Source organism: Sarcophilus harrisii, chromosome 2 (assembly GCF_902635505.1).
Source record: "Sarcophilus harrisii chromosome 2, mSarHar1.11, whole genome shotgun sequence".
In the NCBI taxonomy this organism is placed as follows: Eukaryota; Metazoa; Chordata; class Mammalia; order Dasyuromorphia; family Dasyuridae; genus Sarcophilus; species Sarcophilus harrisii.
The window spans coordinates 520,101,170-520,125,500 of record NC_045427.1 but is presented as its reverse complement, the minus strand read 5'-3'; the positions used below and the strand labels follow the sequence as shown (position 1 = coordinate 520,125,500).

General features: G+C 33.4%; 1 protein-coding gene across 11 annotated transcripts in view; it reads right to left on the bottom strand.

Annotated features, from left to right (window-relative positions):
• Window positions 1–24,331, bottom strand: part of DENND4A (DENN domain containing 4A) — a 131,270-nt gene that overhangs the window by 86,641 nt on the left and 20,298 nt on the right. For all 11 annotated transcript variants that reach the window (XM_031955344.1, XM_031955348.1, XM_031955350.1 and 8 more), the window contains exons 2-5: window positions 21,978–22,039; window positions 19,713–19,791; window positions 5,397–5,729; window positions 2,672–2,921 (exon numbers count right to left, since the gene is read on the bottom strand). In XM_031955344.1, coding sequence (XP_031811204.1) covers window positions 2,672–2,921; window positions 5,397–5,707 — 561 coding nt within the window. In that variant the 5' untranslated portion in view covers window positions 5,708–5,729; window positions 19,713–19,791; window positions 21,978–22,039. The remainder of the gene's footprint in view (window positions 1–2,671; window positions 2,922–5,396; window positions 5,730–19,712; window positions 19,792–21,977; window positions 22,040–24,331) is intronic.

Genomic DNA, 24,331 nt, shown 5'->3' with positions numbered 1-24,331 from the left:
AATATGAACCCTCTAGGCCAACAGTGGATTTAGATTAGATTTGAGAAAATAAAGAGAACATTTGCTCATTTCATCAGATGGGTATTCCAATGTCTTAAGCAAATCTAGAATTTTTGATAAACTGTGGAACCCAGACCAGGGAATATAGTAAGAGAGATATAATCTACAGAAATAGTTCTTAATAATAAAGAAATCAATTCACTTTGAATTTGAATCAAGGCAGCCACAGAGTAGATACAAACCTAAAGTGGAAAAACATATATTTTGTATGAGATTACACATTCTGAATATATAGTACATCATTTACAATCTGTCAGTTATGTTAGACTCAATTTGTTGGTAGAGTATAAAATACCATTGCTACTATAAACATTTTTAAAACTCTTGAATATTGCAAATGGTCATTTTCAGAATACAAAAACACCATGACCTCTCTCCTTAAGATTTTAAGTTGTCAATCACACTGGGACTAAATGAACATGGCATAATTCCTAGAGGGTTCTAGGAATGGAGTATCTTAATGGCTGCTGATTTTTAAAAACCATCTGCCTATAAAGAACAATTCTGAAATTTGTAATTTTTGAGTTCATATTGGATGGCTTTTCCATTTGGAGTTATTCTTTCTCTAAGTAACTAATACTGGTGGTAACAGTTTTGTAAACATTTTATGAAGATGAACAGGTAGGTACATGGCTCAATACTTGTTGATATCTTCTTGATTACAATTTTTGTTATTAATATTTGGCATTATTTGCAAATGTTTCATTGTCTTAACATTTTCCCCAATATATTTATACAAAGGATTCTGAAGTTTTTCATGCACTTCCATGACTGCATAGCTAATTATGTGATAGTTAAAAATTTATTCCTGCATCCATTTTACTGTTTTAAAAATATGTTTAGGCCCATAAAATTAGCTTTGGATTCTCATTATTTTTATCAATTCTTTCTTTTCTCTATCCTTTGAGTTATAGAGTGCAATATTATATAATCCTTTGGTTATAGAGTGCAAAATTTAGTGAAACTAGAAGAATTACATTAATTGGTAGACAAGTACACCCAAAGCACTTATTTGGGGATTCGGCCTGAGGGAGAGGATGCAAATAATTATAAAATACAAGTCACATCTTTAAGCAGTTTTCAAAATAGTTGGAGTAACAAGATATATGAAAAGTTACTGCCACTCATTAGGTACAGAACAAATAGATCTCTGATTGCAGCTAATATGCTAAGTAGCAATTTCCAGAGTGGGGGGAAAAAATCCAAACACCTAATTTTACCACCAAAACCTATCTTTTTAAATTAAAAAAAATACATACTTTTTAAAAAAGTAATAAAGGTGAGACTTTTAAACATTGTGACCAGGTATTAATTTAAGTATTGCTAGAGAGTTTAATTTAGCTATATGAAGAAAGAAATTTAAAAGGTATTTTAGAAAAGTTCCTTCTTAGATCACAACTCAGTTACTTCCCTAAAATAAAGACTAGACTTTAAGAAGTATTTAAATCCAAATCACTATTAATCAGAGAAATGCAAATTAAGACAACTCTGAGATACCACTACACACCTGTCAGATTGGCTAAGATGACAGGAAAAAATAATGATTGTTGGAGGGGATGCGGGAAAACTGGGACACTGATACATTGTTGGTGGAGTTGTGAACGAATCCAACCATTCTGGAGAGCAATCTGGAATTATGCCCAAAAAGTTACCAAACTGTGCATACCCTTTGACCCAGCAGTGCTACTACTGGGCTTATACCCCAAGAAGATACTAAAGAAGGGAAAGGGACCTATATGTGCCAAAATGTTTGTGGCAGCCCTGTTTGTAGTGGCTAGAAACTAGAAAATGAATGGATGCCCATCAATTGGAGAATGGTTGGGTAAATTGTGGTATATGAATGTTATGGAATATTATTGTTCTGTAAGAAATGACCAGCAGGATGAATACAGAGAGACTTGGAGAGACTTGCATGAACTGATGCTAAGTGAAATGAGCAGAACCAAGAGATCATTATATACGTCAACAACGATACTGTATGAAGATGTAATCTGATGGAAGTGGATTTCTTCGACAAAGAGACCTAATTCAGTTTCAATTGATCAATGATGGACAGAAGCAGCTACACCCAAAGGAAAAAAAAAAAACAAAACACTGGGAAATGAATGTAAACTGTTTGCATTTTTGTTTTTCTTCCTGGGTTATTTTTACCTTCTGAATCCAATTCTCCCTGTGCAACAAGAACACTGTTTGTTTCTGCACACATATATTGTATCTAGGATCTACTACGACATATTCAACATATATAGGACTGCTTGCCATCTAGGGGAGGGGGTGGAGGGTGGGAGGGAAAAATCGGAACAGAAGTAAGTGCAAGGGATAATGTTGTAAAAAAATTACCCTGGCATGGGCTATGTCAATAAAAAGTTATTATAATAAATAAATAAAAAAGAAGTATTTAAATCTTCATATGAAAGCAACATTTCATTATATCAGCAAAATAGAAAGACAAATTTTTTTCAGGGTTTCAAAACATTCATATTATTATTATCAATAGAAGTAATTGTACAAACATATATTCCAACAACTTCATACCTTAGTAGACAATCTTCATGACTATGACCAAAATGATTTGTGATCTAATTTATTAGATACAAAAAGAGATACTTACCATACTATTATTGAGATTCTTGTCAACTTTGCAAAATGTATGTGGTGGACTTTCTCCTTTACTGGGTATGATAATACAGATATCTGTGACAGCTAGTGTATTTTGCGTCATGCTCTCAGAGGCCCTCCTGTAAGTGACATAAATTCTTTGTGATGAGGTACTGCCACTAATAGTTGCAGGGCGACCATATGGAGTAGTCTGAATAATTTCACAGCCTTGTTTTATTCTTTCTTTCCAGTCATATAAGACCCTACAATTTAAACACAAGCAAATCTTCCATAAATAAACAGAACACCATGATCTTTTAATACATGAAACCAGCAAAATTAGTAAAATTTTAGTATTTCATTTTTAATTTGAAGGAAAATTATAGAAATAAGTATATTTCCTCATGTAGAAAATGAAAATTAAAACAATGAAATTATAAAATGAATCTAAAGTCAATATATTTTAAGACAATAGCAAAATAACAAGAGCAATAATAAAGAATTAAAGCATTAATTTTTAACCCTATAATAATAAAATTAATGAATACTATCTACAGGATGCTAGATGAGTGCATTTTAGATGGGTAAAAATTGCACACCATGAAAGATACATAACTATATTGTTGACTTCACTGTTAGGGCATTTTTAATTGGTTCTCCTACCAATACTGTCTGGCCTGATGCTACTGGCTCAGTTAGCTAGTATTAGTAAACATAAGAATGTTGGAAATTAAAGGATGCATCTATTCTTCCTTTCAACTGATTCAACAAAAGAGGAAGTTCTGAGCTATAGTATAAGGATGCAAACTGCATAATGCTTTGAGAAATGCCATTTATCCTTTGGCATCCTATAAATCATGGGAAGTTAAGAAGATAGAGAAGACTTTCACCTGAAAACTGATGTATTTCTTTAAATACATCTGTGCATTTTAGCCCTGTGTAAATTTACATCTGTGTAAATTTAGTCTAATTGCGTGAAGATAAGGATCACCTTGCCTAATTTCTTCATTTTACAGATGGGGAAACTGAGGCCCAGGTGGATAAAGTAACAGATATGAAACTCCTGATTCCTAACACAGGGCTTTTTGCACTATATTCTGCTGCTCTGTATGACACAATACTAAATTGTTGAAGAATCATATGCCTGGTGACATCTTAAGTTATTATCTAATAATGTTATTTAATTCCTTTTTTTTTTTTACAGATGTTATTTAATTCTTCTGTTGGCATGTAACTTTTCATATATCTTGTTACTCCAACTATATTGAAAACTGCTTAAAGGCATGACTTGTATTTTATAATTATTTGCATTCTTTCCCTCAGGCCGAATCCCCAAATAAGTGCTTTGGGTGTACTTGTCTACCAATTAATGTAATTCTTCTACTTTCACTAAATTTTGCACTCTATAACCAAAAAATTCCTCTCCAGAGTTGCAAGGAGATAACTTGTTCCTAAAAGAACAGAGGGAAGCCTTCTCCTCTAGTGGTAAATAATGGTAAATTTTCTTGTGCAACACAAGAGAATCATAAAATTTTGTTTAGGGGCCACAATAAAAGCAAGGTGTCCTGAGGTTTTAAGACCATTTGTCCTTAGCTCTTCGGAGCTGCAAGAATATGAATAATTGATTCACTTTAATAAAGACATATTTGCTAAATGTTTAACATTTTAAATATAACAAAACAGCAATAGAAGTCACTTTGAAACTATTTTAAAAGTTGTAATCAAATCCTAACGTACAGAGTAAAAAGACAAATAATTGCTCAACTTAATTGTTTTGCCATAGAAGGAATAAAACCAGAAAATCATAATGCAAGAATGAATTTAAGGAGGTCTTTAATTCATTCTCATTTCTTCAGAAAAAATTAAACATTAAAATATGTGGGGAAAACATTCACATTCAACTTTAGTAACCAAGGAAATTTTAATTTGCATTAATCAGGAAGAAATTCTTTGAATTCAAGAGTTTGAGTAAAATTAGTCAAGAAAAAAAGAGAATCTCAAGGTTAAAAGATAACCATAAAGATTATCTAGTTCAGCTTATATATCCAGGTCTAGATCTCAGGATACAAATCTCCACTAATAAAGCAGCGAGAGGAACTCTAGACCTTGTCTGGTTCAGCTCAAATTGTGCAGAAGTTCTGTTACATTCATCAACCACTACGCCCTCCCCAGAGGCCAAGCAAAATAAGGCTAATTACTCATTCACAAGGTAGGGTTTCTAATTTTTAATGATCACTTATAATAGTAATTATCATGCTCCCCCTTCATTTCCCATCAAATAAAAGATTGCCTTAAGAGTCCTTACAAGCTTATCTAACCTGTTCAAAACAAAGATAGCACTAAAGCATACCTATCCCCACTTCTCCTTCTGAACTCACCCCAAATAAATTTTCCCCAATGACACCTCAGATTCTACTATTATTAAACCAAGGCCTGGCAGGTGGTACTTTTTCAAAATTCAAAACCAGGAGAGATAACAATAAGTCATTTACACTTTAGTATACATTAGCTAATCAGATGCTTTCTCTCTAACCCCAGGGATGATAACAAACGACATCAGTGGATACCTAGAATGGAAGAAGGCAATGAATAAGAAGAAAATGTCCAAAAAAAAAAAAAAAAAAAAAAGTAAATAGGATAGGAAAATCTTTCTACCAGTTCTATTAACTAACAAAATATTTAAATTCTACAACTTGCATTTTTAATGCTATCCATAATACTTTTTAAAAAACACATACCCCAAATCAGTGAGTGGAGGCTTATCTCTTCCTCTTCTATAACAAAGGTAGATCTGTGGCCCAACAAGGCTTCCATTATTGAGATCTGCTGACAATCCAGCTGGGGTAACATCAATACATGTATAACCCTTTGGTACTTCTTCCCCAAGAGACTTAATAATAACTGTCACATCTGTGATAGGTTCTTTTGGTTTAGCTATTTTATGGCATGCATCATTGAAGTGAATTTCCTCTTCAAGAGGCTTAGAAATATCAGTCAACCCTGCCACAACAAAATAGTCAGCCACACGAGGCCCTTTGTTTTCAATCATCTTCCATTACAGAAGGATACATCTGAAAAGAAAATAGAAGAGACGATTTATTTTAACATCAGGTAAATCTATGAGGCTTTTATAAATATAAAGGTAGATTGTAGCAGACATATACATTTAGTAATAAATATTGGCTTTATATTTTTATAGAATATCACCTTTAAAAGCCCATCATTTATTTATGTTAATAATCATAATTTGTCAATATTTTAATAGTAAAATTCTCTCAAGTCAGCTGCCCAGTGTGTCACTTAACTCCATTTTTCTTCAACTAGAAGAAATTGCAATATAGCCATATATTTTATATCTCCCTTGTACAAGGGAAAAAGAAATGTAATATCCTTCAAGGTACAGCATGGTGAAGCAGCAAGCTATAGTGAGCCAAGGGCTGATCTCTGAGTTAGATTCATGTCCCATCTCTTATACACACTGGCACTGTGAATCTTGGCAATGCACATCACCTCTCAATGCCCCAGGCACTGCCGAAGGTGCAATAAAACCACATTTCCAGTTCCATTTTATCCTCTCATCCTAAGTAGACTAAAATTTTTGTGGGCAAAAACTTCTTTCCTCCAAGTAAATATTCCCATTTCTTTCAACAAACCATCACATGACAGAAGCTCAAGATCCTTCATCATCCTGGCTGTGTTCTCTTAGATACTCTCCAGTTTATCAATATCCCTCTTATAACATGGCACCCAAAATTTAAAAAAATACTCCAGATGAGGTCTGATTACAATAGATCACAATTCAGAACACAATAGGGCTATCACTTGTTCCTGAAAACTGTTTTTTTTAATGCAATCCAAGACTGCATTAGTTTTTTGGGTTATCACATCTCATACTGCTGATTCATACTGAGCTTGCAGTAAGTAAAACCCATTATCTTTTTCATAATTGATATTTATCTATCTACCTGTACTTGGGTTCAGAAACCTGAGTTTAAACCCCAGATTTCAAAGAGAATATATGAGAATAGGAAAACCATTTAACATCTTTAAGTCTTGTTTCCCTCATCTGTAAAATGAAGATACCGGAGTATCCTATCTTCCCTTTAAGTTCTAAATCTTATGATACTCAAATAAATAGTCAGGGAAATCACTTGTAGTAAAACAGGAAAGTGTTCTTCAATGTCAATATAGTTATCTCCAGGATTATGGAGACTTCTGACACACATCCCTCATCAGGAATTTTGGAATTCATAGAATTCCCTGAGGTATCTAATTCATAAAGTCAACAAAATACATAGAAGGCTAGCTTCAGAGTCAGGATATCCTAAGTTCAAATTTCACCTCTAATATATAGGTATGTAACAAGGGGCAAGTCATTTATCCTATCCGTGTTCCAGACAACTTTCTATGATGATTAACTGCCAAAGCTGCATTGGTAGAGATAAGTTTCCTCACTGGTAATTTCCCATATAGATGAAATCACAAGTCCAGATCCTATCATAATTCACTCTGCCTCTTGCAACAACAACAACAAAAAAAAAAAATTCTAAGAGAATCCCTGAATAAATATGGTGAATTAGCTGAAAAGTGGTAGCCAACTCAAACAAAGTTTGGTCAGGTATAGAATTCACCAGTATCATTGACAAAAAGCTCCAATAATTTTTCAAAATGTATGCTATTACTTTTATGTATTATACTAAATAGAATTGACATGGCTAAACTGACATTTATTCATTTGTAAATTAAATCTGTGTTGTCCCTATACTGTCATATGTTTCCTAATCTGTAAAATGAGCAAACAATATTTGTACTATCAACCTCAGAGTTATTTTGAAGAAAATACCTGAAAACTTGAAATGGTATATAAATGTGAATTATCATTAGGTCTTTCCAAAAATACAGTGTTACATCACAACATCAAAGCTCTAAAGCAGCTTGAAGTTCAGATCAATCTCAACCTACAAAACAAATGAGGATTGTTCTTGGAGCATCTTGGATCAGATGACTCGGGTGTCAAACCATCTCCACTGTGTGGCAACGATGCTTACTATAAAATATTCAATATGACCAAACACACACTTGTTCTTCAAGGCCCTATTTTCATTCACATGCTCTGTGCTTTATTACTATGTTTGCTTCAGCCAAATGTCCATGTCAAGGTTCTTTTTGATATTTTAGTCTCATGTCTTTGTTATAGCATTTCATATTATGTCAGGTATATGTAAATCTGAAAATATATTTTTATGTCATAATTATCAAGATATAATAACTTTTAAAAATTTAGACTCTTGATAATATTATTTAGCCCAGATTTACTGTTAAACTATCAATGACTGGCATATACACTATAGTTTTAAGCCATCTCTGAAAAGAAAAGAGGAAGAAACTATGAAAGAAAAGAGGAAGAAACCCCAAACTATGCTGATTATCTCTCTCCTGAAAAATTTCCTTCTTCCTAACTTTCTTATTAAAGGCAGGAATTATTTCTTGCCTTTCTTTGTGCCTCCAGTGCTTAGCCAATGCCGGTACATCACAAGTTCTTATTAAATGCTTACTGATTTGACTTCTAAGGACAAGCAGAACATGTTTTGTGGAACCTCTTCCATTTGACAACCTTTCAAATACTTGAACACATTTATCATGTCCCCGACAAAGTCATCCTCCTCCAGGATAAATATTCCCATTTCTTTCAAATAATCATCATATGACATAGACTCAAGACCTTTCATCATTCAAGTTGTCCTCTCTTAGATACTCTCCAGCTTTCAGATAATAATTTCATAGTACAGTAGTCAAATTAACTTTAATTACAATTGAATGCTCCAAATTATCACTAAGGATAATATATGTAACTGATTTTTATTATGTACTATTTTAAAAGCATAAGAGGTGTTTAAAATGACAATACTACCTTTCATAAATATTGGCAGAGAAGCAAATTTTATCATTCAATTCCTATTGTCTTGTCTCCTCGGGAAAAACCAATATCACAAAGTTAAGAATTGGCAAAATATACAATGTCAAGAAAACTAGTTAATGGCATCAAAACTTCTGAATTCTATTCATTTCAAGAGCATTCTGATGCTCAAATCACACACTTTTTTTTAACTTAAAAAGCAATTTGTTTCTTGAGAATATTTCTGTTTTAAATTTTAAGGCACAAGCATCATTCAAGATGATAAGGAATAGACCATTGAAAATCTCTTCTAAGGAAATACACAATTAATGAACACTATCTAGTAATTCCTTGGAAACAAAATACTCTAGAGCTTTATAGCACTCCAAATATCTCACAGAATGAGCTAAATATGTGATTATGATGAATGTACCAAGTGGAAGCATAAACTAACACAATTGTTCACTTTAGGCTCTTTGAAAAGTATTTTGGGAAAACCATTTCAAGTCACGTACAAAAACTTGGTTTTAATTCACCATGTCATAGCAATAACCTTGCTACTAAAGAAGAAGATTATTCAAAAAATTTTGGGTTTCTTAAAACAAGAATTTGATTTAAGAATTCTCCAAATTATTATAGTACTATAAAGACATGAAATAAGATAAGGAGAAGATATATACAGTGTTGAACCAATGTCGGGGGTGAGGGGGTGGTTGCCCTCTAAAAAATCTTTCTGCTCAACCTGGAACAGTTTTCTTTCCTTTTCTTTTTTTCCTGAGACAATTGGAATTAAGTGACTTGCCCAGGAACACACAGCTAGGAAGTGTTAAGTGTCTGAGACCAGAATTGAACTCAGGTCCTCCAGACTTCAGAGATGGTGCTCTATCCACTGCACCATCTAGCTGTCCCTGGAGCACATTTTTCAAAGAAGAATATGACTAAATTAAAATTTCAGATACTGGTTTAGTTAGTGTTCACTTGAAACTTACATCCAATTTTCTTAAGATCAGAAAAACCAGAGGAATGAGATATCTCTGTGTATAGCTTATCAGAATAAGATTGAAATGTTAGTTATAGGCGCTTGTGGCTTCAACTAATAACAAATAATGAGAATTGATTGGTTTTCCCTATCCAAGAATTCTTTTTGAAGACTCTCCCTTTCCCCAGGCCCTTCAGTTAATAGGTAGAAAACACTTAAGCATTTGCCCCTTAAGTTAGATTACAACAACAAAAAAAGATAAGAGTAGAGATAGAAAGAAAAGTATAAAGCTTTCTTCAACATAAAGAACACCTGAAAATAGGAAGAGCAGTAAAGTGATCTGGTGGACAGAGAGCTGGCCACAGAGCCAGTAGGATCTGGTCTCAAGTGCTGCTTCTGATATTTTGGCTTTATGATATAGTACAATTATCTCCGAACTCCAGGCAATTTGAAAAGACATATTAAGTTATATAAAAGGTACTGACTTGCATTAGAAAGAGTTGTTTGCCCCCACAAATCTTAGAACCAGTCTCTAATCCTATTAAAAAAAAAAAAAGTGATGGTCAGGACAAAGAAATCTGTCCAGAGAAATAAAGTGATGAACTGAAATAGTGATTTCATGGAAACTCTGACCACTGAAAAAAAAATAAGATGGAATCAGGGAAAACAATCTAATTCAACCACTAGTTCAGTTCTTCCCTTCTCCAATTCATCTTAATAAAGCAAACAAACATCCTGTCCTAATTACATCACTCTATAAGCTCGAGAACCTATTCTAGTTCTGGTGATTTTCCTATGCTATCAAAAAAACTCTACTATTAAGAACTCAATTCCATACCCCTACCATTCTCTGTCTCCTTTTTTGGCCACTCGTCTCTTGCCCAGACTATTATAATGGTCCCCAAACTAATGTCCCTACCTCTGGTTTCTTTCCACTCCAAACCATCTTTCACAAAGTTACCAAAGTGATTTTCCTTAACTACAAGTATGACTATATTACTTCATTCTAAGGGCATTCTATTACTTCAAGAATCAAATAAAAACTTCAATTTAGCATTTTTAAAGCCTTTTATACCCTGGCTCCAACCTTCCTTTCTAGCTTTGTTATACATAAGTTCCTCTAACATTTTCATGAACTATGAAATTCTCTCAAGTAATCATAATTTTTATCATTATATATATTTCCTGATGCCTTTCTAATATTCTTTATCCTTATGGAATTTTTAAACTACTCTGCCTCTCAATTCTTCCTCCCTTTATCTCAATTCCTTAGTGAATCTGTTCAACTAGATATTATTCTCTTTTTTTTCAAATCTCTCACCCCTAATCCTACTGAAGATCATTTTGACAAACTCCAAACCTGAAAAACTCTGATCATGATTTTGTTCTTCTGAATGAATTTTGAAATTTTTTCTAACTCTGTCAAATAATACTTTGGTTTCCTGGTTTGGTACCAAATAAGTAAATTAATTTAGGTACAACTGTACAACTAATCAATTTATGCTTGCTTAAGTCTTTGTTTCTGTAGAGAGTTTTAGGTAGTTGTATTCATATATCTCATAAATATGTCTTCCTTTCTTAAATAGTTTCTATAAATTATTTAACTGTTCTGAATGGAATTTCTCTTTCTAATTATTTATGCTGGATTTTGTTGGTAGTATGTATACAAAGGTTGTTGATTTACTTAAGTTTATTTTATATAATACTAATCTGCTAAAATTATTATTTCAATTAATTTTTAGTTGATTCTCTAAGATTTGCTATGAAAAACTCCTGTTATATGCAAAAAGCATAATTTTGTTTCCCCTTTCCCCATGCTTACTCCTTTGATTTCTTTTTCTTATTTTATTTTTACTATAAGCTAGAATTTATAGCATTATCAAATAATAGTGGTTATAATAGACATCTTGCTTTACCTTTAATCTTACTTGAAAGACTTCTAATTCACCTAATTACATAAAATATTGGTTCTTGATTTTAGATAGATATTATTTGCCGCGTTAAGAAAAAGTCCTGATTTTACTATATTTTTTGGTGATTTTAACAAAAATAGATGAAGTATTTTGTCAAGATTTCTCTACAGATATTGTCTCTATATTCTTTTACTTGATGATCTCATCATTTCCCATTCAATTATTACCTCTATTCAGATAATTGCCAGATATATATATACTCATCTTCCTCAAGAACTTCAGTCTTCCTGTGACCAAAAGCCAACTGAACATGTCTCTCAACTTTCAAATGAAGTTGTCTCTCAAAATGGATGGTCCAGACATCCAAAACATGTCCAAAACAAATTCATTATGTTCTTCCAAACCTTTCTGTCTTCAAATTTGCCTGTTACTGTCAATGGCATAACAATCCTCCGTTGTTCCTTAGGTTTATAACCTGTCATCCTTTACTCCTCAACTTTACTGAAATGGTAAATGGATGGAATTTGGGCTTGGAGTCGAGCAGACCTGAGTTTGAATTTCAACTATGTCACTTTTTTGTTGTTTAGTTGTTTTTCAGTCATATCCAATCTTTGTGATCCTTTTAGGTTTTTCTTGGCAAAGATACCTTCTCCAGTTCATTTTGGTGGTTGTCCTTTATTCTCAAAGAGAACAAAATGACATCACTATGTTAGAGTTTAGTTACAATGTGTCTGACTATTGTTGATCAGACCAATATGAGCTCAGAATGCTCTGCCACAGGATGGACACAAATAGTCCCTATGAACATTTGAGGTGGCTTCTCTAACTTTGCTCATCTCGAGTTTCTCAGAAGAAACTAATTCAATTCTGCTTTGTAGGAACAGAAGCAAACATAATTAAGTGACTTGCTCAGGATCACACAGGTAATAAATACTGAATTCAGAAAGAAGTCTTCCTGACTCTAGGTCTGGCACTTTACCTACTCTTGTGACCTAGCTGCCCCACTAAGTCACTTCCTGGCTATATTATCTTGGTGTGAAGCACTTAATCTGTAAGCTTCCTTTTCATTACCTGTCAGATGGGGATAATAATGATGCTTAGTTCACAGGTTGTTATAAGGATCAGATGAGATAATACACACACACACACACACACACACACACACACACACACTGCTTTGGAAACCTTAAAGTGCTCTATAAATGCTATTATTATACTTCATATATCCAGTTCTGTTGCTAAATTATGTCATTACTATCTTCAAAATTTTTCTTCTATGCTGATGGAATTCTTATTTTTCACATAACCATCACTCTAATTTAGTACCTCATTACCTCTTGTCAGGATTATTGTTAGCTTTCTAAGTAGTTTCTACTTCTTTGAGTTTCTTCAAGTCTCTACTTTGTTTACTCTGTTCTCCATATAACCACAAAATTATAAAAGTGATTTCCTTCATCTTAGATCTAATTACATCATACTTCCTAGTGAATAAACTTTGGTCACTCCCTATTACCTCAAGGATATATAAAGTCCTTTATTTAACATTTAATACTCTACAAAACTAGGCCCCTTCCAGATCTACCCCTATTAGTGCCTACTAGTTTACTTGATATCACTCATACAGGGATTATCTCCAGGATTAAATAGAAAGTCTTTTTTCTTGGTATTTAAAGCTCTTCACAAGATCCTTTCTGCCTGTCTAGTTTTCTTATACTTTACTCCCCATTCCAAGCCTCCACAATCTACCTATCCTGGCTTATTTGCCTGTCTCTCCCATACTTCTTTGTTATGACTGTCCCCTCTTCTTTTTCATCTCATCTTAGAATCCCTGGCTTCCTTTATACTCTCACTTATCTTCGACCTCTCCCTGTGGTGATTGCTTCTCTACTGCCTAAAAACTTGTTCATGTCTTTCCTATTCTCAAAAAGTCTTCACTTGATTCACCTGTTTCTGCTGTTATTCTATACCTTGCCTCTTTTCTATCTATTCTTGGAGCTATCTACAATAAAAACCTTTACTTCCATTCCTCTCATTCTCTTAACTCTCTACAGTCCAACTTCCAACCAAAACTGCTTTCTCCAAAATTACCATTGAACTCTTAATTGCCAAATCCAACAGCCTTTTTCTCAATCTCTATTCTTGACCTCTTGGCAGCCTTTAACATTGTTGATCAGACTCTTCTCCTTCAAATTCTCTTCTTTCTAGCTTTTTCATCCATTCCAATTCATCCTCCATGTAAATGCTAAAGTTAGTTTTCTAAAGTGCATGTCCAACTATTCACCTTTTCCCTCTCCCCATAAATAGATCCAATAGGTTCCTATCATCTCCAGGATTAAAAATAAAACTCCCTTGGTTAGCATTCTTCCTCATCCTCTCCCCACTACCCTTTCAGTCTTCCAAAACGTCATGTTTGTCACGTGATCCACTGACACTGGCGTCCTTGTTGTTCCTCAAACAAAACACTCCATCTCTCAGCTCTGGGCAATTCACTGGCTATTCCTCATGCATGAAATGATCTCACCTCCTTATCTATGCCTCCTGCCTTCCCTGAAGTCTCAGCTAAAATCCTATGATCCTACAAGAAGCTTTTTAAAAATCCCGCTTAATTCCGATTCCTTCCCTTTATTATTTCCTATGTATCTTGTTAAGTAGTTTGTTTTTACACAGTTGTTCCCATGCTGTCTCCCCCATTAGACGGTGAGTTCCTTGAGGTTAGGCACTGTCTTTTGTCCTTCTTTATATATCCAGTCCTTAGTATAGTGTCTGACATTATGTGGGTGTAGATGCTTTAAAAATGTTATTGATTGACTAGCTTCAAATCTCAGTTCTAATACCATCTTCTGTAAGGCATTCTTCGTAGTCTAGATCACTGCTAGAGCCCTGCCTACCCTCTAAGTTGATCTTTCATCTATTCCATGTTGTACTTATTAATATACTGTATGTATGTACCTGTTTACTTGCTGTCTTTCCCAACAGAATGTAAATTCCCTAAGGGCAAAGACCATATTTTACTTTTCTTTTTATCTCCAACACTTAGCACTGTGCCACATGTCATAAGGGCTTAATAAATGCTTATTGATTTGTTGGTTACTCCTCTTCACTTCACTTAACTACCTGGTCAAACTGATTATCACACACAAAATTCCATCACTCATTATTTCGCCCTTGTACTAGCTGTCTCCAGTAATGCATTTACTCTCCACCTCTACCTCTTAGAATGCTTTCCTCCACTAAGGCCAAACTCAAAGACCAGCTTTAACATGAAGCCATTCATGATTCCTCAGCTATTTACTTATACCTTCTCTCTCAAATGATTTTGTATCTATTTTACATAGGCCTACAGCTTACGATATGAAACATGCTTGCAAATTAAAGAAAAAAATTAATTAATTGGATTATTTATGAAATAGGATATGTATTTAATTCACTGAAATTTCTGGTTTAACCAGAAAATAGTTAATTTTAACTGCTACTAAAAATCTTTTCAGTAATGTATACATTTGCTTTCCTATCTTTATCAAAATTATAACCAGAAACAGCATAACTGAATCATCAATGGGATAATTACTATACACATAAATTAATATAGTAATTTATGAATTCTAATGGTTTAATATATTGTAGATAAAGAAAACAGATGATTTTTATGAGCCGACTGAAATTTAAATGGCCCAAAAAGAATGTTGGTTAATAGGGCCCTAGGCAAAATTGCCAAGTAGAAATTTCTGTTTGGTATCTTTTGCCTGCCCTATGGCTATCTAACTCTCCCTGCTTCAGTATCATGCCTATGCTAGTTGATTTTCTTGGCATCTCTAATTCCCATTTTGTCAGCGTCTTGATCTCAATTTAAATGTTGAAAAGAAAAGAATCTGATTATCTGAATAAAATTATTCAAATTATGATAAAAATGACTGCTAGGCTTAACTATTCCTATTTCATTTTTTAGTTTTTTTGTTTTTTTTTTCTGAGGCAATTGGGGTTAAGTGACTTGCCCAGGGTTATACAGCCAGGAAATGTTAAGTGTCTGAGGCCAGATTTGAACTCAGGTCTTTCTGACTTTAAGGCTGGTGTTCTCTCCGCTACACCACCTACACCATACAGCTGCCCCTTTTGAGGCTTTTCTTAAATCAGCTTGCTCACATTATTTCTTATAAAATAGGATTCCATGACATTCATATACTACAACTTATTCAACCATCCCCCAACTGATGGGTATTCACTCAATTTCCAGTTCCTTGCCACTACAGAAAAGGACTGCTACAAACATTTTTGCACATATGGGTCCTTTTACCATTTTTATGATCTCTTTGGGATCCAGACCCAATACTGATACTACTGGATCAAAGGGTATGCACAGTTTTATAGCCCTTTTGGCATAGTTCCAAATTGCTTTTCAGAATGGATTGGATCAGTTCACAATTCCACCAACAATGCATTAATCTTTTCCCACATCCTCTCCCAACATTTATTATGATCTTTCCCTGTCATCGTAGCCAATCTAATAGGAGTGAGGAGTTGCCTTACAAATTTTTAATTTGAATTTCTCTAATCCATGTGATTTAGAGCATTTTTCATTTGACTATAGATGGCTTAATGTCTTTAGGTGAAAATTGTCTATTCAATTGAGGAATGATCTGTATTCTTAAAAATTTGGCTCAGTTCTCTCTCTATTTTTTGTTCTAACATTTGTCATATTTCTTTTTTTATTAAAGCTTTTTATTTTCAAAACATATGCTTGGATAATTTTTCAATACTGACTTTTGCAAAACCTTATGTTCCAAATTTCCCTCCCCTTCCTCCCAATCTTTCCCCTAGATGGCAAGCAATCCAATATATGTTAAATACAATAAATGTACATATATTTGTACAATTATCTTGCTGCACAAGAAAAATCTCTATATGTTTTAGAAATGAGGCCTTTGTCAGAATGGATAGAACACCAATCCTGGAATGAGGAGGAACTGAATTCAAATCCAGTCTCAGACATTTAATATATGCTATGGGACCCTGGGCAAGTCATTTAACCCCAAATGACTTGCAAAAAATTGCCTAGCTTTCTGCCTCCCTTCTAATCTTCACTGCATTCATTTTGTTTGTACAGAAACTTTTTTATTTGATGTAATAAATAATAATTTATAATAAATAATATAATAAAATTATCCATTTTATATTTCATAATGTTCTCTATTTCTTTTTTGGTCATAAATTCCTTTCTTCTCCAAAGATCTGACAGTTAAATTATCTCTTGCTCTCCTAATTTGCTTATAGTATGACCCTTTATGTTTAAATCATGAACCCATTTAGACTTTATCTTTGAAATAAGGTAAGATGGGATGTAAGAAAGTGGTATAGATTTGGTCAGTGCCTAGTTTCTGCTATACTATTTCCAGTTTTTTCAACTATTTTTGTCAAATAATAATTTCTTATCCCAGAAGCTGGAGTCTTTGGGTTTTCAAACACTAGTACTATAGTTATTGACACTGTGTTTTGTGTATTCCACTGATCTACCACTTTATTTCTTAGCCAGTACCAAATGGTTTTTCATGACTGCTGCTTTATAATACAGTTTTAGGTATGGTAGAGCTAGGCCACCTTTCTTTGCATTTTTTAAATTAACCTTTGATAGTCTTGACCTTTTGTTCTTCCAGATGAATTTTGTTATTACTTTTTCTAGCTATATAAAATAATTTTTTGGCAGTTTGATTGGTATAGCACTGAACAAGTAGATTAATTTAGGTAGAATTGTCATTTTTATTATATTAGTTTGGCCTACTCATGAGAAATTGATATTTTTCCAATTGTTTAGATTGACTTGATTTTTGTGAAAACTGTTTTGTAATTGTGTTCATATAGTTCTTGCCTTGACAAACAGAGTAGCAAATAATTTATATTATCTAAGGTTTAAATGAAATGCTTCTTTCTATCTCTTGCTGCTAGGCTTTGTTGTTAATATGTAGAAATGCCAATAATTTATGTGAGTTTATTTTATATCTAGAAATTTTGTTTAAATTGTTGTTTCAAGAACTTTTTTAGTTGATTCTCTAGAATTCTCTTAGTATGCCATCATAACCTTTGCAAAGAGAGATAATTTTACTTTCTCATTGCCTACTCTAATTCTTTAGATTTCTTTTTCTTCTCATTTTACTAAAACCAACATTCCTAGTACAATACTGAATAAACAAAGTATCCTTGTTTCACCCAGATCTTATTGGGAATGCTTCTAGCTTATCCCCATTACATATTATGCTTACTAATGACTTTGGATAGATGTTGTTAATTTTTTAAGGAAAACTCCGTTTATTCCTATGATCCTTAGTGTTTTTAGTAGGAATTGGTATTGTATTTTTCCAAAAGTCTTTTCTCTATCTATTGGGATAATCATATAATTGCTATTAGTTTTGTTATTGATATGGTCAATTATGCTGATAGTTTTTCTGATATTGAACCAATCCTACATTCCTAATCTAAATACCACTTGGTCAGAGTATCATCCTGGTGATAAATTGCTGTTATCTCTTTGCTAATATTTTATTTAAAATGTTTGCATCAATATTCATTAGGGAAACTGGTCTATAATTTTCTTTCTCTGGTTTTAGCTCTTTCTGATTTAGGTATCAGCACCATCCTTGTGCCATAAAAGGAACTTGGTAGGACTCAAACTTGGTAAGACTCCATCTATTTTTCCAAACAGTTTACATAGTATTAGAATTGTTACTTAAATTTTTGGTAGAGTCCATTTGTAAATTCATCTGATTCTTGGACAGTTCATTGATGGTGTGGCTATTTGTATTTTAAAGAGCAACTTCTTAACCCAATGAATCTCTAACTGGTAAAGATTAGAAGAGATATTTTTTATTCAAGTCTTCCTTGCTGTAGAATATTTGCTCTCATCTTTGAAAAAATATATAACCTAGATCTAAGTCTTGGACAAGAAAATTAAAAATTTGAGCTAAGAAAGACCTAAGAGAACATCTAGCCCAGTCCTTTTATTTTACAGAGGAAAAAACTTGGATATAGAGAGACTAAACAGATGAATGACTAACTCACATTTAAAAAATCATTTTTATATTTACAAAGCTCTTTCTCCACAATAAAGCTGCAACAGAAACAAATACAAGTCTTATAATCTTCATTTTACAAATGAGGAAATCTAGTTTCAGAAAAGTTAAAGGACTTATTCAAAATCATCTAGCAGTTTAATGGAAGAGCTAGAATAGAATCCAGAACTTTTGATTCCCAGAAATTTCTTCTTCTTGTAGTGAATTCTTTAATAATCTTTGGCCAAATGATATGATATAAGTTGATTTTTCATTTAGAATATATGATCATTATAACTTTGATGCTTTTAAGAAGTTTGATTGTATACTGACCCCCAAATACCTCAGCAATTTATTTCATCAGTTAATTTTCTTATTATTTATTATAAAATTTTATGAAAATATATCTGTTGGAATCCTAGTGTTAACTCAATGGAATTGATACAATGCTTGTGTTCACACCTTTAGAGAGCTCATATAATCAAGAAGTATTTAAATACTCATTAGAGTTCACAAGTATGGGAGATTCACAAAGTTAACTTTGTAACTTTGTGAATTCATACCTCCCTTAATCCCTGCCTCCAGAAAGAGGAGTCAACCTTTGGGAGATCATATATATAGAAGCTTTTATAGCTTCAAGTTAGTTACTTTCGAACAGGAGTTGGAGAGGAGCACTCTTGGAGGTGGAGTCAGATTCATTCCAACTTTCACCTTGGTGCTGGCTGGAGGCTGAAGAAAGCAAAGGCAAAGGACAACTGCAAGAGCTCTTGGAACCAAAGCAGAGAGACAGGTCTTTAAGAAAACTAACTGGGCTATTTTGGAGGAAGCAATAAAAGATCTGAACTTTTAACACCTGGCTGCATTTGGAGTAATTATTACTTTTAACTGAAACGAAGGTTGCCTCCAGAAAACCTCCCCAAGAAACCTGCTCCCAGAGAGAACCATTATATTTTAAAGAAGAAAAACACCACATATATCAGATATGCTTTTCCTTTAGTTATTTGAAGGAAATAGGTTAAGAGAAGTTTCATTGTAATTCATTAGGAATACAAAAGAGTATCGCCATGGAGTCAGGAGGACTTGAATTCAGATCTAACTTCAGACACTTGACAATTACTAGTTATATAATCCTGAGCAAGTCACCTCACTCCAATGCCTCACCAAAAGAAAAAAGAATACAAGAGACAGTTAATAGAAACAATCTATGATAAAAATAGAAAAACACTTACATATCACTTAAGTCTTTTTCTCTGAAGTAGTACCAGATGCTCACTTCAGAATGCTATAGCTTCCAGACCTTGAAGAATTCTGATTTGAAAAAGAATAATAAAAGTTTAAATTAATTCTTGCCAAGAATTGTTAACATGTCTAAAAGTTACATATTACAGAGCTTACCAAATGTACAATCACTGATTTCTCTCTATATAAATGCAAAGAAAAATATTTTATTACAGTCAAAATGTTGACAATAAGGATGATACTTATTTAAAATGACATTTCACTGTAAATATGGCTTCAACTAGGGAAGACATGACAAAGCAGAAAGACAATGAACATGGAGTCAGAGGACCAGTTTCAGCTTTGCCTTTAAAGCTTGTGATTAGATCTTTTTGAGTTTTTTCCACTAGAAAATGGGTGTAATAATATACCCTCAGATTCATTCTTCAGAGGGTTATTTTTAGAAGAATCTAATGAAATAAAATCTTCTTAAAGTTCAGGTCTGTCCATGTCACCTCCCCAAATCACCACCCCCTAACTCAATAAAGTACAATGGTTCCCCATTACCTGAAGGATCAAATATAAAATCCTCAGTTTGGCTTTTAAAGCCTTTTACAATGTCAATGTAGCCCCTTCCTACTTTTCCAGTCTTCTTACAATTTATTTCCATCAAAATATTGTGTGATCCAGTGACACTGGCCTATTGCACAAATATTTCCCTACTCATTGTCTTTAGTCTGGCTGTCCCCCACGTCTGGAATGCTTTTCCTCTTACCTCTGCCTCCTGGTTTTCCTAATTTCTTTCAAGGTTCAGTTCATATCTTACATTCTATAGGAGGCCTTTTTTGGTCCCCTTTTCTATTCCTCTCTAAAGGGAACCTTCCATTTACCTTCCATTGTATTTATCTTGAATGTGCAACTTTTCAAATATTGTCTCCCTCATTAGAATATGAACTCCTTAAGGGCAGAGACCATAATTTTGTCTTCTTGACATCTCAAGCATTTAGAAAATGCCAGGACTAATCATCCAATGACAATGCCATCTTTGAATAAGAACTCATGCTACATTAAGTATATAAGCTAAATTTTGGATCTAATCTCCCTCTCTCCCCAGTTTTAGGTGTTTTGGAGGAATTATAATCCTTAGTTGTTAGAGGGAAATGTTTGTAGCTTTGTTCTTGCATTGCTTTATCATCCCTTTATAAAAACAATCAACTTTAAGTGGCTAAATGGAATTGAGATACTATTTGTTGGCTCCCTAAAATATGGGTAATTCAACCAGCAAAGGCCTGAGCTAATGGCAGAAAATTAATACTTTAACCCCTCTGGGTACCTGAGAACTCTTGAGAAGATGTAATAACCTTGTTCTCTAGAGAGCACACTCTACTCTCTGCATTTTAGTAAAATGTAGAGAGAGAAGGTTCTAGTAAATATAGGAGGGAATAAGGAAAAGTTTCATCTTTCAGACAAAAATGACTTCCTGAATGGAGGCAAATTATTCATTTTCTCATACCAACTACAGCTAAATTCTGAAATTTGGACCAAATAGAATAATAACCACGTTATTTCTTTTACTCCAGAACTATAGTTAAAAAATCAGCCAGAAGTGTAGAACATTAAGAAAGTGAACAATTAGCAAAGCCCAGCACCAGTATAAGCAAATAAGGCAGTAGCTTCCCAGTAGTAGTGATGCAAGGTTCTGTGTCCAAAGAAAAAAAGACTGGAGGGTTTCCCAGATAAACCCGAGGTAGGCGTGCTGTGCAGAAAATGCATAGCATTTTGAAAATTACTAAGAGCAGCACAACAATTCTTAGATGACCAATTTGGTAGCTCAGGGTTTCCAAGGAAAATATCTAACCCTTATTTTTACTTTTCTAAATCCATTTTTTCTTGTGCAACAAGAGAACTGTATAAATATGTACACATATATTGTATTTTAGATATACTTTAACATGTTTAACATGTATGAGACTGCCTGCTATCTAGGGGAGGGCATGGAGAGAAGGATGGGAAAAGTTGGAGCATAAGTGATTGCAAGGGTCAGTGTTGAAAAATTATCCATGCATATGTTCTGTCAATAAAAAGCAATAATAAAAAGAAAAAAGAAAGTATCTAACACTGACTGAAAAGCCAAAGAAAACCTTGAACATCCAGTACTTTGAATCTCAATATTCAGGGTGGCCTTATGGGGAAGAAAGGAGAGGGAAGACAATTAAGAGATCAGCATAGGAACACAGGTGTCTCAAGGAAAGACTAAGTAGGGTTGACCACCTTACCTTACTGAACAGCAAGGGGTCAAATCTGTTCCTGGTACAAATTCCCAATTCTGAAACAAAAGCTGGAGAGAAAAATAAATTAAAAATGTCAATCAAAATAAATAATTACAGATCTAGAAATGCTCCATCCCTCCAAAACAAATCCAGCCCCAAAAGAATGCCATATTGTAACAATGCAAGCAGAGGCTCAAAGAAAAATAATCACAAGGAGTTCATGAATATCTAGAAGAAATGAAGTAAGAGATAAATGTTTTGAAAGAAATAATTGAAAGGTAAATGAAGCTTAGAAGAAAAAGTAGTAAGCCTTACTTAAATTATGAACTCAAAACCCCCAACAATAGACATCAAAATAAAAAAATAAACATCAAAAACTCTAACACACTAAGAACATTAAAAACAAAATCAAAAGAATGAAAAACAAGAAAATGTAAAATGTTTCCCATAAGAATAAACAATTGTCCTGAAAATTAAGTCAAGGAAAAACCATTTAAGAATCATTAGACTCTCTAACAACCATAATTTATAAAAAGACTGGATACTATATTATCCAAAAATAATAAAAACTGCTGAGATTTTTAAGAACCAGAAGACAAAGAAAAGCTATAGAGAACTTATCAATCCCCTTATGAAAGGAATCTCAAAAAGTAAAGTCCCAGGAATGTCAAAGAACAACTCCAGAGCTCTGACAAAAAAAAAAAAAAAAACAACAAAAAAAAAAACCACTGCAAGCATCTAGAAATATTGAAGAACCACTATTAGGATCTCACAAGACCTGGTAGCTTCTATTATAAGCAAGAGGAATTCTTGGAATAAAGTATTCAAAAATGTGGGGGGAAATACTTATAAGCCAGAAAAATATCCTACAAACCTAAGCATTATCCTGGGGATAGAAAAATGGGAGGTAAGGGAAGAATGGCAGACAAAAATGGACCTAAAATAGAATAAATAACTTGTAAGTATTCTTGATGAAAAAGCTAAATAGGAACTTGGAAATACAAAACAAGAATCTAGAAGAATCTAGAAAGGTAAATTTACCTAAGAAATTGGAAAGACATGTATGGTAATGCATGTAGTACTAACATTTCAATAGTAGGAGAAGAAACAAACATGCTTGCATAACCTTCAAAGAATCCTTAATGCCTTCAAAGAATATTGCTGCTGTATGGATTAGTTTGTTCTGAGAATTTTAAAACAGGGAACAAAAGGTAAAATGAGTTATGCATTAATATAGAATGGAATTAGAAGGAGAAAGAAGTTATAACTTAGATGTTCGAGAAGAATGTTGGAGGAAGAAGTAGGAGGAGCTATGACATGAACCTCATTTTTATTTGAAACAAAATTTAAGAGAGTTAAACACAAATACATAGGATTTAGTGCATAAATGCATCAATATCAAGGTCTCATTAAGTGACGTTTAAGCTGAGCTTTAAAATAAACTAGAGATTTTTAAAATTAGAGGCAAATAGAGTGCATCCCAGACATAAGAGACAATCTATGAAAAGGCAAATATAAGAGAAGGAATGTCATATTCCAGGGACAATAAGGCCAGTTGAGCTAAATCATAATATACCTCAATGGAAGTAATGTATGGAAAAGAGGAAAACAGACTGGAACTAGATTGTCAATGGCTTGAAATGTCAAAAAGATATTTTTTTACTTGATCCTAGAAGTAATAGAGTCCCTGGAGTTTCAGTAACATTAATTAGTGCTTTAGAATATCACTGGTTATAGGAATAGGAATTTGGCTAGAGGAAAAAGACAAGGGATATTAAGAGGCTACAATAGTCTAGACAAGAAGTCAAGGCCTAACCTAGGGTTCAGGTTATGACTCAAGAAAGTAATGGGTATAAGAGATATCACAAAGGAAGAACTGAGAAGATTATTCAACTGATTAATAGATAGGAGGAGCTGATGATCAATCCTAGGTTGTAAACTTGTGAACCTGGAAGGATAGCATCACCCTCAACAGAAAAAAGAGAAGTTCGGGCAATGGTGGGTATAAAAGAAAAGATGAGAGGTTTCAGAAATCTTATGTTTGAGATGGTTACAGGACATCAAGCACAAAAGGTCCAAACAAGAAACTGGTGATATCTGACTGGAAGTCAGGAAAGAGGCTAAGCCTGGATCTCAGAGTCATCCATACAGACAATAATTGAAACCATGAAATGAACAATATCAGTGTGTAATAACAGAATTCATAGGTAGAGGGGAGATTTATGGATATTGATTCAACAAAAAAAAAACTAAGCAACAGTCAGATAAGTAAAAGAAGAATCTATATGAAAGCGTCATAGAAATCCAAGGAAGAGAGATGAAAGGAAAAAGGAAGATGGAGTGTTTAACAATGTCAAAAG